The sequence below is a fragment of the Eptesicus fuscus genome, chromosome 12, assembly GCF_027574615.1.
Source record: "Eptesicus fuscus isolate TK198812 chromosome 12, DD_ASM_mEF_20220401, whole genome shotgun sequence".
In the NCBI taxonomy this organism is placed as follows: domain Eukaryota; kingdom Metazoa; phylum Chordata; class Mammalia; order Chiroptera; family Vespertilionidae; genus Eptesicus; species Eptesicus fuscus.
Window position 1 is genome coordinate 59,604,773 of NC_072484.1, and position 15,952 is coordinate 59,620,724.

Genomic DNA, 15,952 nt, shown 5'->3' on the forward strand with positions numbered 1-15,952 from the left:
CATTGATTGGTTGCCTTCTGCATGCACCCTGACCAGGGCAGGGATTGAGCCTGCAACTGAGGTATGTACCCTTGACCAAAATCGAACCCGGGATCCTTCAGTCCATAGGCTGGCGCTCTATCCATTGAGCCAAATCGTCTAGGGCAAGGGTTTTCCATTAAATATTATATATTGTTTTCTGTCACTATCTCATCTCAAAAGGCAACATAAAAATTTTTTTCAATTAAAAAAATTCTGGTAAAGTACACATGAGATAAAATTTACCATCTTAATTATTTTAAGCTTGTAGTAAGTACATTCACATTGTTGCACAACCATCTCCACCATCCAACTCCAGAACTAATTTCATCTTGAGAAAATAAAACTTGGTACTCATTAAGCAACTACCCATTCCCTCCTCCCCCAAGCCCCTGGAAACTACCATTCTACTTTCTGCCTCTATGAATTTGGCTACTCTAGGAATCTCAACTAAGTGGAGTTTCTAGTATTTGTCTTATTGAGCCTGGCTTATTTCACTTAGCATCAAGTCTTCAAGTTTCATTAATGTTGTAGCATGGAGCAGAATGTCTTTCCTTTTTAAAGCTGAATTGTTTGTATTATATGCCATATTATGTTTATCCATTCATTCAATGACAGCTATTTGGGTTGTTTATAACTTGTGGCTTTTGTGAATAATGCTGCTATGAACATGGGTATACTAAAAATGTCTTTGAGACCCTGCTTTCAATTCTTTTGTCCTTTTACCCAGAAATAGAATTGCTGGATCATATAGTAATTCTATGTTCAAAATTTTTAGGAATCTCCATATTGTTTTCTACAACAGCTATACCATTTTACATTCCTACCAACAATGCACAGGGGTTTCAGTTTCTCCACATTTTCATGAACATTGTTGTTTTTGTTTATTTTTTGTGACAACCCTAACAGGTGTGAGCAGTCAACCTTTTACCTCCTCTGTCATCATCTTAGATCCTTTACAGAGACAGACTATGTATATTTTGACTAATGCAAATAACTTTATACTTTATGAATATGTGAACATTTAAAAAGTGTTTTTGCGGTAAGTGCTGAATGGCCACAGAGTCATTATGAATTAGAAAAGGTTTTAAAAAAAGGCCACCACTGAGTGGAGATTTCCCCCTCTAATCCCTCTCTTCCACACTAGCCTCATTTCTTCACTGACTTTAAACCTAAATTGAATTTTGTGATTTATGACATAAAAGAGACTGATTTTAATTCACAGATATTCTTTCCTCAGAAAATCCATTCCTCGCTGCCGAAGAATTAACAGGATGCTCTCCAATGAATCCCTACATTCTCCTGCGTTCAGCCGCTCCAACTCACAAGCCTCCGTGGACAGCGCCTCTATGGACAGCGCCTCCATGGAGGATTTCTGGCGGGAAATAGAAAGCATTAAAGAGAACAGCATGGGAGGGCAGGAAGAGCAGGCACCAGCTGAGGTCAAGCCTGTGGATGGTAAGTGCGAGCTTCCTTTTCTTATGTGCTGACTTACTTTCTTTGTATGCTCTCTCTTGTTCTGTCAGCAGGTAAAACTCATTTCATTAGTAGTTTAACAAATGAATTTAGTAGAATTCAGCATATCAGCTACCTGTTTCCACTGATTTATATCTACTGGACTGACTCAAAGTGGCTTCTTTTAAAAATATGCATATATTTTTATTGATTTCAGAGAGGAAGGGAGAAGGAGAGAGAGTTAGAAACATCAGTGATGAGAGAGAATCATTGATCAGCTGCCTCCTGCACACCCACACTGAGGATTGAGCTTGCAACCCAGGCACGTGTCCTGACCAAGAATTGAACCATGACCTCCTAGTTCATAGGTCGATGTTCAACCACTGAGCTACGCCTGCCAGGCGATTCCCTTTTTAATATGGTTCACTAACAACCTTACTGATGTGGTGGGTTAGTACAGAATGGTACAACTTAGGTTCACCTTTGCATTTTCTGTTAAAGGACAGTTTATAAAGCAAACGAGCAATAAAAACAAGAAAGAAAATGAAGATTTGCCTCACTAAGATATTGGAGCTGTGAAGCACATTCCAGGCTTTTGTTCACAGACCAGTGCTGCAAGCATGGTTTAAGACTACTAGACCGATATTTTGACAGGCATTTACGAATCAGTCTAATCTGCTCTTTAGACAAACCTCATTCAGGAATGCCTGTTTAGCGTAGCTCCCAAAATTGTATGTGCAGTGGACTTGCTGTTACAAGATGTTGTTATTCTGAATCCTTTATTATTTCTGTACCTCTAATTTACAATAGCAATTGATTCTTATTATGAATAATTTTGCATTTTTTAATTGCCTTCTGAAAAATGGAAAGATTAACTAATATTCAGAATAAGGAGAAAGTAAGAGAACAAATAACTGTTGAACCACATACTCTGTTCAAGGTTTTTTACCATTTATCATAACTATGTTGATAAAACAATCCTCATAGCCGAGTAAAAATTTTGTTATTATTACTTCTATTTTGCCAATAACACACTGAAGCCAAAAGATATATTTTTTAAATTTCTTTATTGATTAAGGTATCACATATTTATCCTCATCCACCCATTCCCATCCTAAACCCCTCCCCACACATGCCTCACCCCCCTGTTGTCCATGACCACTGGTTAGGCTTATATGCATGCATACAAGTCCTTTGGTTGATCTCTCCCCTTTACCCCCACCCTCCCCTACCTTCCCTCTGAGGTTTGACAGTCTGATTGATGCTTCCGTGTCTCCGGGTCTGTTTTTGTTCATCAGTTTATGTTGTTCATTATTTCCCCTAGATGAGTGAGATTATGTGATATTAGAAATACACTTATAAGAACCGAAAATGAGACAGCAATAATGGTTATGCTGAGAGGCAAATGAATCAGTCTGTAGTGAGTTTATTTCTGGGCCAACAGTTCTTTTGAGTCCAAATTTCAATGTCAAACAGTTCCTTATGTGTACATGTCAGCAATGATATTTCAGTTCTGGATGGTGGACAAATCCATGTGTCTGGTAAATAGTAGCATTGGGATTTGAACCTGCCTTTGAGTGATTAAAAGCCCTTTTGGATGCTGTTTAAACCCCTATTTTTCTATTACTATTTTAGTTTAAATATTCATATTTTTTCTTCTTTTGAATTGATTGTTCAGATATAGCTTATATTTAACTGTCTGGCCAAGAAAAGAAAACCTTACTCAATCTGCCAATTAACCTTATTGTACTAGAAAATACTTTAAAATTTGGCTTATTTAAAAAAATACAATACAAATCTTTCATTAATTTTAATAGGCCTTTTGTATAATTTGGGAAAAAAGGACAGTCTTAATATCTTGATTATTGATATTTCTTATTCACAGATATGCACAGTCCTACAGATATACACCTCATCCAATCAGACAGAGAATGTGCTAACCTCTTCTCGGTCATGTTATTTTTCAGAAGGAGAACTTGAAGCAGAGTGGTTGCAAGATGTGGGTTTATCAACCCTGATCTCAGGTGACGAAGAGGAGGATGGCAAAGCCTTGCTCTCCACATTGACTCGAACCCAAGCAGCTGCAGTGAAAAAGAGATATAATACTTACACTCAAACCATGAGAAAAAAGAACAAACAGTCTGTCAGGGATGTCAGAGACATCTTTGGAGTCAGCGAATCTCCTGTAAGTAAGGAACATGGCTCAAAAGGTTTGGTTTGGTTGGGGAAGAAGGTGAAGGAGGGGAACATGGAAACGTATCATCCTCTAGGTTTTAAAGAAAACTAAAGCAGACAGCACAGTCTGAAATTTTACAAATTTGAAACGTAAGCTATCATTCCTTATCTCATCCATCAATCTCCCTCAACATTCAATGTATTCCTTTCTTCACTGAAGTTATAGAATAACTTTTTGGCAACAGGGCAAGTCTTTGTGGATGGGCTACACGGAGCCTTTACTTAAATCTAAGTGCTGAGTGGAAACAGGTAAAGGAGCCCTGGTAAAGTGGCTCCAGTATTATAAGCAAGTCTGGGTGGTTTGTTTTAAATGGAGGTGGGGGTGGGAGAGGAAGTAGGATAGCCTTTATGGTCAAATAAGTTAAAAAGGTAAACAATTGAAAGGTCTGAGCATTAATTAAGTAGGAGACAGGTGATTCATAAAAAGCATAAGGGAAGCATGACATGTGTCATGAGGAATAGCTGGTTGAAATTCCACCTTACCTGAGAGTTCCAAGGCCACACTTTTACTTCTGAGGCTGTGAATCATGTTCTCCTATTTCTATGTTTGTTTCATTGTAAGCTCTGCCTTACAACTCATTCATTCATTCATTGCATCATTGCAATGTTGTATTGCATCATCATTGATGCAAAAAATAGTTATTGGACACATTACCTATATTAGGTTCTATAAGGATGGGATTCTTAGAACTTTGAGGGTGATTAGTATATAGATAAAAGGAAACTTGATATTCTGCGGCAGTTACAAATAAATTTCCTTGGGTAAGTTAGTTAGTCATCTGAGAAAGGTTTTTCATCTGTGTAATTATAATATCAATAATGACATAAATTTCAAGGATATGGGTAGCAAGCATGGTTGAAGCCAGTTTCCGATTTGAGTTACTTTAGGTTGTCTATGTCATATCTTCCCTTAGATATATTAATCACATTGGCTAGTTGCCAGGGAAGCTCACATATACTTCGTTAACCTTTGCATTTGTGCTAAGAATGTCCTAGAGTAGCACTATCATGTAGAACTTGCTATAGTGATAGAAATGATCTATTTCTGTGCTGTCCAATATGGTAGTCCCATTCACATGTGGCACTAGCATTCGAAATATGGCTGGTGTGACTAAGGAACTGAATTTTTATTTTTATTTCCTCTTAATTGACTTAAATCTAAATAGTTACATGTGACTAATAGCTAATGAATTGAATAGCACAGTTCTAGAATCTTCTATATAATGATATACCTTGAAGTAAGTGTGTTTTGAGTTCTGTGATGTTTCAAACTACCTGAAACCTATGTCATTCCGGATGGTGAGATTTTCTACAGCTGTAATTAAATAAATAAAGGGGATGCCCACAACTTAAGGCAAGGGCTCCAGCCACAGGTTCCCGGCGAAGATGTCTATCCAGAAAAGGTGTACACTGCTGGTTTAAATTCCCTGGGTCATTTTTCAGTTATCTCCCAGATGATCAGGAGAGAGTCCTGAGAATTGGGCTTCATGTTCTCCTTTCCACCTCTATTTCCAGCTACCTCAGACAAAGGTTGTTGCTCTTCCCTGTAAAACTACAAAATAGCAAAGGGCCTGTAGGCTTCTCCCAAATCTTCCAGTTACTCAAGAAAATGCACAGCTGGCCTCTTTAGGGTTCCTCAAACTTTGGATAGATAGTAACAGGATCATGGAGGGAAAGAGATCTTTTGGGGCTCCTTTCTCTTCTTTCACTTAGATCGTGAAGGGAAACATAAAATAGGCACTTCCCCATTGGGGCTTTAGGTATCAAAATGAGTCTTTTATTTTTACCTCATGTACAGTTGCATAAACTGTTTGGTGTTCTCAGCTCCAGAGAGGGCCTAAGACAGTGCCTCTGTGATGGTGGAGGTGGCCAGGGATGGGTGGCTCTTCCTCCTGTCCTCTTCCTCTTCTCCCTTCCAGTCCTGCTGCAGAAGCCCCAGCCCCAGGTGAATTGAGAATGGGAATGAGGCAGGAAGTGTGGTCGCAGGTAAAAGAAAGGCCAGGTACTCAAGAAGCAGAGGTCTTGTGCTGTCCTGGCAAATGGGCCTCAAAGTCAGTGAAAGCCTAGCATTGTATATGCTGCTTAAAAATGCAGTTGTTCTTTGTCAAATTGTAAAAAGCAATATTTTTAAAAATATGTACATTTACAATATATAAAGCCTAATGATCATCTTTGCAGATTTTTTCCCTCAGTATCTCTTTCTCCAAGTAAAGAGATGTGCAAGTTTTTGAGGAATGTACCTAAATCTTTCAATTTCGTATTTGAATTTGACAGCATAAATACCAATTCCTCCTCCCTCCTTTCCCCCCCGCCAAGTATCTGTCCTGACCTGTCTCTTTGTGTGTCCTCCTCCTCCTCCTCCTTTTCACTCCCCCTCCCTCTCTCCCTCTCATATCCTCTACTACTCTTTACTCTTTTTTTTGTTGTTTTTGGCATCATTTATCTACATTAATAGATTACCTAAAATTTTCCATTTTGCTTTCTTAATGAAACTTTAACATAATTTTCATAGGGTAATTTTGCATTAATCTTAGGCATATGAATTTGACCTAACAAACTTACCTAGTGGAGATATAAACTCAGTGATTTGACAGATAGATATGTAGATTATACTAGTTGTTCTCTTCATTTTTTTGCACATAGAATCCTATGCTCAAAATAATTTTTCTTCAGAATTTCAGAGATATTTGTCCAGTATCTTCTCTCCTGCATCATTGCAGCAATATCTATATCAATCTCATTTCTTTATATGCAGGTGTGGAAGCTTTTTAAATTTTGTTTTTATCATTGGAACCTTGAACTTCTACCTGTTTTACCATTTTGAAAAATGCATCCTGGTTACTAATAACTGAGCTCTTGCAATCTGAGAGCTCATTCATTCTTCAGGTTCTACATATTTTCTTCTAACATTTAAAACAAGTATTGATTCCGTTCATTTTCTCAGTTGTCTCCTTTTGGAATTCTGTTAGATGATTGCTGTATTGTTTGGATTGAACTGCTGTTTCTCTTAAATGTTCTCCTATATTCCAAGCTTTGTTTGTGTGTGTGTGTGTCATCTGCCTTTCTTGATATCCCTTCAACTTCATTTTTTATGTTAGTAATTTTCCATGGTTATATGACTACTTCTGCCTTTCATTTATTTAAAAAGATTTAACGGTCATTTTGTTAGTTTATCATAGGCTCTCCTTGCCCTTGACTTGCCTGGGGGCTGAGGATCAAACCTGCAACCCAGCCATGTGCCCATGACTGGGAACTGAACCTTTGACCATTCGCTGTGCAGGCCGTCGCTCTATCCACTGAGCCAGGGCTATTTTCATTCTTGACATGTACCTTTTTTCTGGATCAGCATTCACCTTCTGCACATTTTCCTCCTATGGAAGCTTTGTAGTTTTTTTTAAAAGCTTCCAGTACCTTTTTTCAGCCTGAGGTTTTCCTCTATTCTTATCAAACCATTCTTGCTTGCTTTTAATCTTCCAGGAACATTCAACAGTTCTCTTCTACTAATGGAAATGTTTAGTGGTTTCTAGATCTACTCTTTGAAAAAGGTATCTCTTTTGACATTTTGAGTGATTTACAGGGAGACCCGAAAGTAGTATATATAATTCGCTATCTTGATCCAACTCTCCTATGCTAATTCTTCAGTAGTATTTGTTTCTTTCAAAAAATATTTTCCTTTATTATAAAAGTAATATATAATCTTTACTAGAAGCTTAGAAAATATAGTCAAGCAAGGTAAATTATGACTATTTCTATGGGTCCAAATAAAATTTTATTATTTCATTAAATATACAATAAATTTTATTTTCAATGGAGTTCTGACCATAAAGTAATAGAATATTTAACCCTTGTTTTGGTAGAGCCATTATATACTAAGTCACAAATACTAAATCAACCTCTGGACACATAACACAAGGTCTACAGTCTTCTTCATCATGAACAGAATTCCAGTGCCTAGATACATTTTTGTAATATTCAGAAGATGTGAACCTAATATTTCTTTCAGTAACATTTGAGAAAAATTGTCAGTCTAATTTATTTCCACTTTCATAATTGATAAACAACTGGTAAAGGTGATACTGACTTATAATTGACTGTATAAATGTGGTCATACATTCTGTTTTAAATAATGTATATACATATACACATTTGACTGCATGTAATGGAAAACCCAAGAAAGCATGAGTTATGCAAATATAGATTTGTTTTTCTCTCTTTAAGAAGCTAAAGGTAGATGATTCTTTTTCTTAGCATTGACCCAGCTTCCATCTACATTTCTATTTGTGTTTCATATGTGGCCTTCATCCTTTTGCTTACAAGTTGGTTTGGCCACACCATGTTAGTGTTCCTGACAGTTCCTGGAACTTGTACCAATGGCTTCTGTCCCTCTGACCTGCTTTCCTGGAAATCTGATGTGGTAGAATTCCATGTACCACCTGTTGCCCAGAACTGTTATATGATCATCTTTAGTTGTAAGGGAGCCTGGGAAATCAAATTTTTTTTTTAGTTGGACAAAAAAATTCCTTAAAAAACATCATCCTGGCAGGTACTGGCTGATCATGGCTAAATGCAATGATCAGTGCAAGGCGGTCATATGTATATATAGCTCCACAAATATGTCGGAATATATACATATTATGCAAAACACAAAACTAAATGCACAATGACATTTGGGAGAATATACCTGAATAAAAATGCACTCTCATTTTTTTCAATAGCCAGATGATTTTTGTTGTATCGCAACTCCTCTTTTGGATGCGACCCTGGATGAAGAAGGGATATCAGCAATTCCCTCCAGAAATGGTCTACTGGTAAGATAAGCAAGGGGAGTTAAGAGTAAGCAGTTTAGAAAACAGTAATTATTTCAATGCAATCAGGAACACTTGAGAAAAATGCCTGCTTATAACAAGAAAAAGAAGACTCTTAAACTCAGGAATGAATAATTAACTAGTTAAAACCACAAATAACTATATGGCCTACCTGTACCTACAACATCAAAAACAGCCACAGCTGCAGCTACAGCCACAACCATAAGGCAAAATGGGGGGGTACATCATCAGTTAAAATTTTGTTCTCTTTGCTGAGCGCATAATGGAAAATCTTACGCTACCCTCCATGTAGCTTTCAATATTAATTGATAATTCTCACCATAAGACATATTTTGAAATTTCAGTTATTTTCTAAATATAAATATTTGGGGAGGGCGGGAGTAGCATGATAGCATCTTAAACATATTGCACTAAGTGGGGAAAGGTGCAAGGTGCACTGTCTGGCACAGGAGGTAGATAGTTGTCACTGTGTCACAGGGCGGGAGATACTTCATTAGAGCACTCCTTGTTCGTTTTAGTAGAGTTTCAAAGAGAGCTCACCTGAGTTTATAACTGTCAGTAAAGCTATCTCAGTAGAAGGCTTTACTTTTGTGAGATGAATCCATGCCATGATCTGTACCGCTTGGTGTGAAGCTGGTCCTCTTATTGAAGTGGTGCGTCCCGAGTAGGAAAAGTAGGAGGTCATGGGTTTACTGATATCTTTCTCCACTTGGACTCAGGGCTGCAGAAAATTTGCAGTGGGAGACTTTCCTCTTATACTTCAATATGTTTTCTTCTTGCTAGCTCTGCTTTTCTCCCTTCCTAGCAGAAGGGGGATTCTTTACTATTCTATGAATAATCCCTGTACCACCTCTGATCTGATGAAGAAGATGACGAGAATGATGCTTGGTCTCTATACAATTTATTTTCATCTTCTGCATATTTTGCATGGGGGACTCACTCATGGGTTACTCCTGGTCCCTTCTGAAAGTCTGCTGTAGGGTTTGCTTGTGGCCAGTTTGTGTTCTGGCTGCCCTTCTGTGACTGAGAGTAAGCCAAGGTCTGGAGGTGGAGTCTGAGCAATTGCAGCTGTGAACAATCCTTTTTTGTAGAAGTTGTCTCTAATTTTTTTTTCTCATTGTATTTCTCATAAGAGTGCTCTTTCCAGTCAGAGGTTTTTCAGTTTTCTGTTGGGCTGGAAGAAGGTGTCCTCTGGTTTCATGTTGTGCCCACAGTGCAAAAAGTCCTGGATACCTCACTTCCAACCAGGAACTTGCCTCAGGGTTATTTGTTCTTCTCTGCCTGCCCGGTTTTTCTTCACAGCAGCCACTGCCTCTCCCCTCCGCCAGAGGAGGAGCAGAGTAGACACTAATATGTTTCCAAATAATGGGTTCCTGTGAGACATTACCCCTACATTTACTAACTCTCCCTACATTTTGATTGCCTCCTCTGCACCTCATAGGTAAGGGAGGGTTTCCTGCCCTGAGAATAGGTTAATAGAGGTGGTTGAACACATGACACCTGACACTGGACAGATAAGATCGACAGCATCTTATTAGTCACCTATTCTCACAGCCTGGGGAAGGAGGACACCACACACCACACACAGCCACACGTGGAGTGCACCTGGAGCAGAGTGAACAAGAAGGGCTGCAGGAGGTAGGCTTAGCAGTAACAAGAGTGAGGTGCTGCCTGGTTCCCATGAGAGGATGTGATTGGCTTGTTTGTATAATTTCACAGCTGGCAAGGAACTGAAACCCACCACTCAGGGATAATGAGGAACTATGTCTGGTTCCCTGGATAAGGATCTTTGTCTGGCTGGAGTACCTTATCTGGGGGAGCAGAATGGGAGGGGAAGTTGTGGTTAGGTCACTTATGGCCTTCCCAAATTTTCCAGTGGTCAAGGCAACACTTAACAGTGGGCCTTAAGTTAGGCCTTAAGCCACACTGACACCCCCACACCTAGCCATAGACTCTCATGAGTAGTCTGGATTTATTTTATTTCTTTTCTCTTTCATCACTTTTATTTTATCACTTTTATTTCAATTTCTTGAAGGTCTTATCCCCTTCTTTTAAAGGTAAATCAAGGGGCCAGTGTAGTGCCAAACACATCTTCTCCCTGAGATGGAAGAGAACATCTTAAGTTTCACTCCAGCCACACCCTGAACTGCTCACAAGTTTATAGGATGAGAAAGCAAGTACAACTGACTTTGAAGATATAAGTGACCGGGCAGTTCCAACTCCTGTTGTAGGTCAGTTGTACTGGTCTTTCTCACAGAAGGAGGAGGAGACCTAGCATCACAGAATGACTTCAGAGAATAGTAAAAGTATTAATTTGCATAATCACATATATTACAAAATGTTACATCTTAGCAGATTGTACCTTTTATTTTTTTTTTCGAAATAAGAATTTATTGAACGATAATGCAGTTACAGATATCGCAGCAGGAATAACCAGAGACAGCTAGTAAGAGCACAGAAGTATGGAGTAAATCTCTGTCCTAACATGTGGTCTATCTTTGTAAATGATCCTGTGCACTTGAGAAGAATGTGTATTCTGCTGCTTTGGGGTGAAATATTCTGTGCCCAATTAAATCCATCTGATCCAGTGTGTCCTTTAGAGTCACTGTTTCCTATTAAGTTTTTGTCTGGAAGATCTACCCAGTAAAGCGGGGTGTTAAAGTCCCCTACTATGACTGTATTGTTGTCCATCTCTCCATTAAAGCCTTCTAGAAGTTTTTTTTTATATATATTTAGGTGCTCCTATATTGGGTACATATATGTTGTTTACCAGGGTTATATCATCTTGTTGGATCGATCCCTTTAGTATTATGTAGTGATCTTTGTTGTCTCTTGTGATGGCCTTAGTTTTAAAGTCTATTTTGTCCAATAAGAGTATTGCTACTCCAGCTTTTTTTCTTTTCTATTTGCATGGAAAAAAAAATTCCATCTCTTCACTCTCATCCTATATGTGTCTTTTGTTCTAAGGTGGGTCTCTTGTAGACAGCATATAGTTGGGTCATGTTTTTGTATCCATTCAGCTATCCTATGCCTTTTGATTGGAGCATTTAATCCATTTACATTTAGGTTTATTATTGATAGGTCCTTATTTATTGCCACTTTAATTCTGTATGGCTAGGTTTCTCTCTGTTTCTTCTTCTCATTACAGCAGTCTCTTTAGCATTTCTTGTAAATGCTGGCTTGGTGGTGATGTACTCCTTTAGCCTTATTTTTTTTTTTGGTCTGGGAAGCTCTTTATTTCACCATCTATTCTGAATGATAGCCTTGCTAAAGTAATCTTGATTTCAGATCCTTGCTTTCTGTTACCTTGAGTATTTCATGCCATTCCCTTCTGGCCTATAGAGTTTCTGATGAGAAATCAGTTGTCAGCCTTATGGGAACTCCTTTGTATGTAACAGTTTGCTTTTCTCTTGCTGCCTTTAAGATTCTCTCATTGTCTTTAATTTTTGGCATTTTAATTATGATGATGTGTCTGCACATAGGCCTGTTTGGGTTCTTCTTGCTTGGGGTTCTCTGTGCCTACTGAACTTGTGTGACTTTTTCCTTTACCATGTTAGGGAAGTTTTCTGCCATTATTTCTTCAAACACGTTCTCTATCCTTTTCTCCCTTTCTGCCTCTTCTGGCCTACCTGCTATTTGAATATTGTTACATTTCACATTGTCCCATAGCTCCCTTAAGCTGTCCTCCTGTTTTTTAATTGTTGTGTGTGGTGTTTTTTTTTGATTCTCTGATTGAATGATTTTTTTCAATCTTGTCTTCTAATTTACTGATTCGTTCCTCCACTTCCCCTAATCTGCTGTGTATTCCTTCCAATGTATTCTTTATTTGTGTTATGTCATTCTTTATCTCAGACTGTTCTTTTGTTACTATCTCTTTTTTCATTCTGTTGAGCATCTTTACCATCATCACTCTGAACTCTGTTTCAGATAAATTTTTTATCTCTGCTTCATTTATCTCTTCTTCTGAAGAATACTCTAGTTCTTTCATTTGGGGGTTGTTTCTTTGTCTCCTCATTTTGGCTGTTTTTGAGTTTGTGACTGTGTATTAGGTAGATCCTCTTTGCCTCTCAATCTCTAGTGCAGGACAGTGTTAAAGGCTGTTTCTGACTCATTAGATCAGGCATAGAGTCAAAGTCTCCAGAGACCACCTCTGTCTATAGCATTCCACTTGAATTGCCCCCCAGGCAATCATCCTCAGGTGTGGCCAGAGTTTTTTCAACAGAGTAGGGCAGTTGCTTCTGCCTGGAGGCTAATTGTTATTTTTAGTCTCTTAAGTGGCCTTAGGGCAAGGTGTTTTCCAATAGGGTGGTCAACTGTCTTCCCTCAAAGCAAGGCAAATGTCTGTGTGCTAAAGATGTCCTCTGCTGCATGTGGAAATGACTCCGCCCAGGAAACTGGGAGTGTCTGCCTTCTGAGCTCTAACCGCCCCCGCTCCCCCCACCCCAAGTGCCCAATCCTGGCTTCTACTCACACAGCTCCTGTCCACTCTGCCCTCCCTCTGCAGAGCACAAGGTAGGCAGCTCCACAGCGAATTTTGTGTGTTGGCTCTTTAAGAGGATACCTGAATTTTCATTTGTCACTCCCTGGCAGCCAGCAACCCCACTGCTTTTCATAGCCAGATGTTATGGGGGTACCCTTCTCAGGTGTGGTGCTCTCTGCTGGGGGGCCCAGCTTGGGGATTACATCCCAGAGTTCTCAGTGGCAACCCCCCATAGCTGAGATATTTCTCTGGAACTTCAGTTGCTGTATCTATGCAGTTTCTACTTTAGGTCCTCGGGTATCAGGGTTCTCTCCTGCAAGTCTTCTGTTGATTATTCTGGAAGTTTTTCTGTATTTTAGTTGTAATTCCAGTTTGTTCCTGAGAGCATGTCCGTGCAGCATTCACTTACTCTGCTGCCATTTCCTCCAGATTGGACCTTTTATCCTTTCAGCATATCTGGCAAGAAATATCTCTGGATACTAAAATTTCACATCTACAAAGCTTAAATCCTAACTTGATGAGTATCAAAATGCTAGGCCTTAAGTCAGTTTCTTTAAGATATTTGTAAATATTAATCTATTTGCTTTTACATATAATGTTATTGTTGAGAAGTCTGATGCCTCTCTAAATCTTATTCTAGTGTTTATATCCTGCTTTCATTTTCATATTTCTGGAAGCTTTTTAGGTTTATCATTTTTGTTGGAGACCTGGACTGCCATCAGGATATGAAATATTTTTTTTCATTCTTATCAGCACTCAGTTTTTTGTTTCTGAAAAATGTTCCCTTCAGTTCTGAACATTCTATTCCCATCATTTTTCTATTTTATTTTTCTAATTTTCTCTATTTTTCATTTCATTGCTTGCATTAAACTCATATCTCCTAAGATTTCTTTTACATTTTACATGTCTTTTTTTTCTGTTTGTTTTGTATGCTAACAACAAAGATTTTGTCGACATCATTTTGTAGATCCCTAATTCTAATATTTGCCCTGAGTGGTTATAATTTAACTGCTATTAACTTTTAAACTCAATTATTTGTTAATTAAAAAGAACTCTTCCTTTTTTACTGATTTCCCCTTTATTGTTATAGGTAATTCCTGATTTATGGATATAATAGCCTCTCAAATCCCTCTGAAAATTTTAAATCATTATAAGCTGCCTTCTTGTCTCTCAATTATCTCTTTCTCCCAGAGTGTTTATATCACTATATGTCTTTTCAGGATATTAATTTTCTCCATGGCTGACTTTTTAATGTTGATTTTCTCCAATGACTGGTGATCTTTGGTGATTAGTTTATATTTATTAATGAAGTGGGTTGATTAATTAATGACTTAGGGCAGTGGTCGGCAAACTCATTAGTCAACAGAGTCAAATATCAACAGTACAACGATTGAAATTTCTTTTGAGAGCCAAATTTTTTAAACTTAAACTATATAGGTAGGTACATTGTTATTAACTTAATTAGGGTACTCCTAAGCTGGCCTTTGCTAAAAACTCAAGGGGCCAAAGAGCCACATGTGGCTCACGAGCCACAGTTTGCCGACCACTGACTTAGGGTATGTCACTGCTATATGATTTCGTGTCACTGTATAGCTATTTTCCCAATTAACTCTTTTTTGAGTAAGAGGAAAAACTTTGGATCCTGTATAAGTCAAGCAAGTATGAGAACCGTGCATGAATAGAAGTGAGCTTAACAGCACATGCATTAGTACACACAGATACACACTGCACACACACATACACATATATACACCTCTCTCTCTCTCTCTCTCTCTCTCACACACACACACACACACACACACACACACACACACACACACACACATCTTTAGTGCCAAAGGGAGAACAGTGAATGACTTCATTTTCTCTCCTAGACAAAGCTGATGTTTTCCTTTTATTTTCCCATCCATGTCTTTTGTGGAGGTTCAGAGAGACCTGATTAAATGAAAGTCTTCTTTGGTCCCAGCACTGGACATCTTACCAAGGCAGGTAGCTTACTTCATTCAGAGTGTCTTTCTTGGGTTCATACATAGCTGCTGCCTGCTGTTCAGTATAAAGGGGCTGCTGGGAGGTTAGCCTGGCCCCTCTGTTCAGAAAACACTTTACAGGAAGTTATCCTGGCCATTACCCTGGGGCCCCTTACTGCCCTTTAAAATTTTCACTCTGAGCTTTGTTGTTTATTTGTCTATTTGCTTTTTGTGGATCTGTTCTTTCCTTGCCAGCAAGATTGTCTTATGCTGTTCTGAGTCTGAGAATTTCTGTACAGTTATATAATAAATTACTTACTTTTTACTTTCCACTCTAATTTTGAGTGATTGGGAGTGGTGCACCCTTAGTCCTCCATCCTCACCTAAGTTTTCTTGTAGTGCCTCCTTAGCATTGTTCCCACTTCAGTATAGGTATGTGTTTTTGTTGTTAATGCAATACATATACTTTCGGAGAAAGAAAATACAGAGAAGCAAGATGAAAAATAAAAGTTTCTAAGGTCTCATATAAATGTTTATGATTTTATTAACATCCTTTATATTTAATTTTGCAAAAGTTGACTTTCGTCAGGGAATAGAATATTTTCATATTATTTTGGGGAATGCCATTGTATTGAAAATGCAGTTAAAAATCTTAGAGCATAAGCAAGAGACCTACAAAGCAGCCCATGACTGTCAGAATAGACTCCAAATACACTTCCTGCTTAATGAAAACCAGAGCGTCTCCAGTGTTCTGTGACTGAGAATGAAATATTTGTGTAGGTCATATGTGCTTGTGAGATAATCTAATGTATTTTCAATCTTATAAATGAAAAAAACTGCCTATTCTTGCTATTCATTTATAAATCATTGCAAAATATAGTCAGGATGTCTGATATTAAAGCAACATAATTTTATCACTAAGTTGCATGACTTATAGCTACAATTAGAAGTTCATTTTCATTAAAAAATAA

The 15,952-nt window shown here is 38.2% G+C and overlaps 1 protein-coding gene across 1 annotated transcript in view; it reads left to right on the forward strand.

Moving 5' to 3' along the window:
- ARHGAP28 (Rho GTPase activating protein 28) overlaps window positions 1–15,952 on the forward strand; it is a 145,391-nt gene that overhangs the window by 77,256 nt on the left and 52,183 nt on the right. Inside the window, exons 2-3 of the mRNA XM_028139184.2 lie at window positions 1,259–1,476; window positions 3,441–3,658. Of these exons, the coding sequence (XP_027994985.2) occupies window positions 1,259–1,476; window positions 3,441–3,658 (436 nt within the window). The remainder of the gene's footprint in view (window positions 1–1,258; window positions 1,477–3,440; window positions 3,659–15,952) is intronic.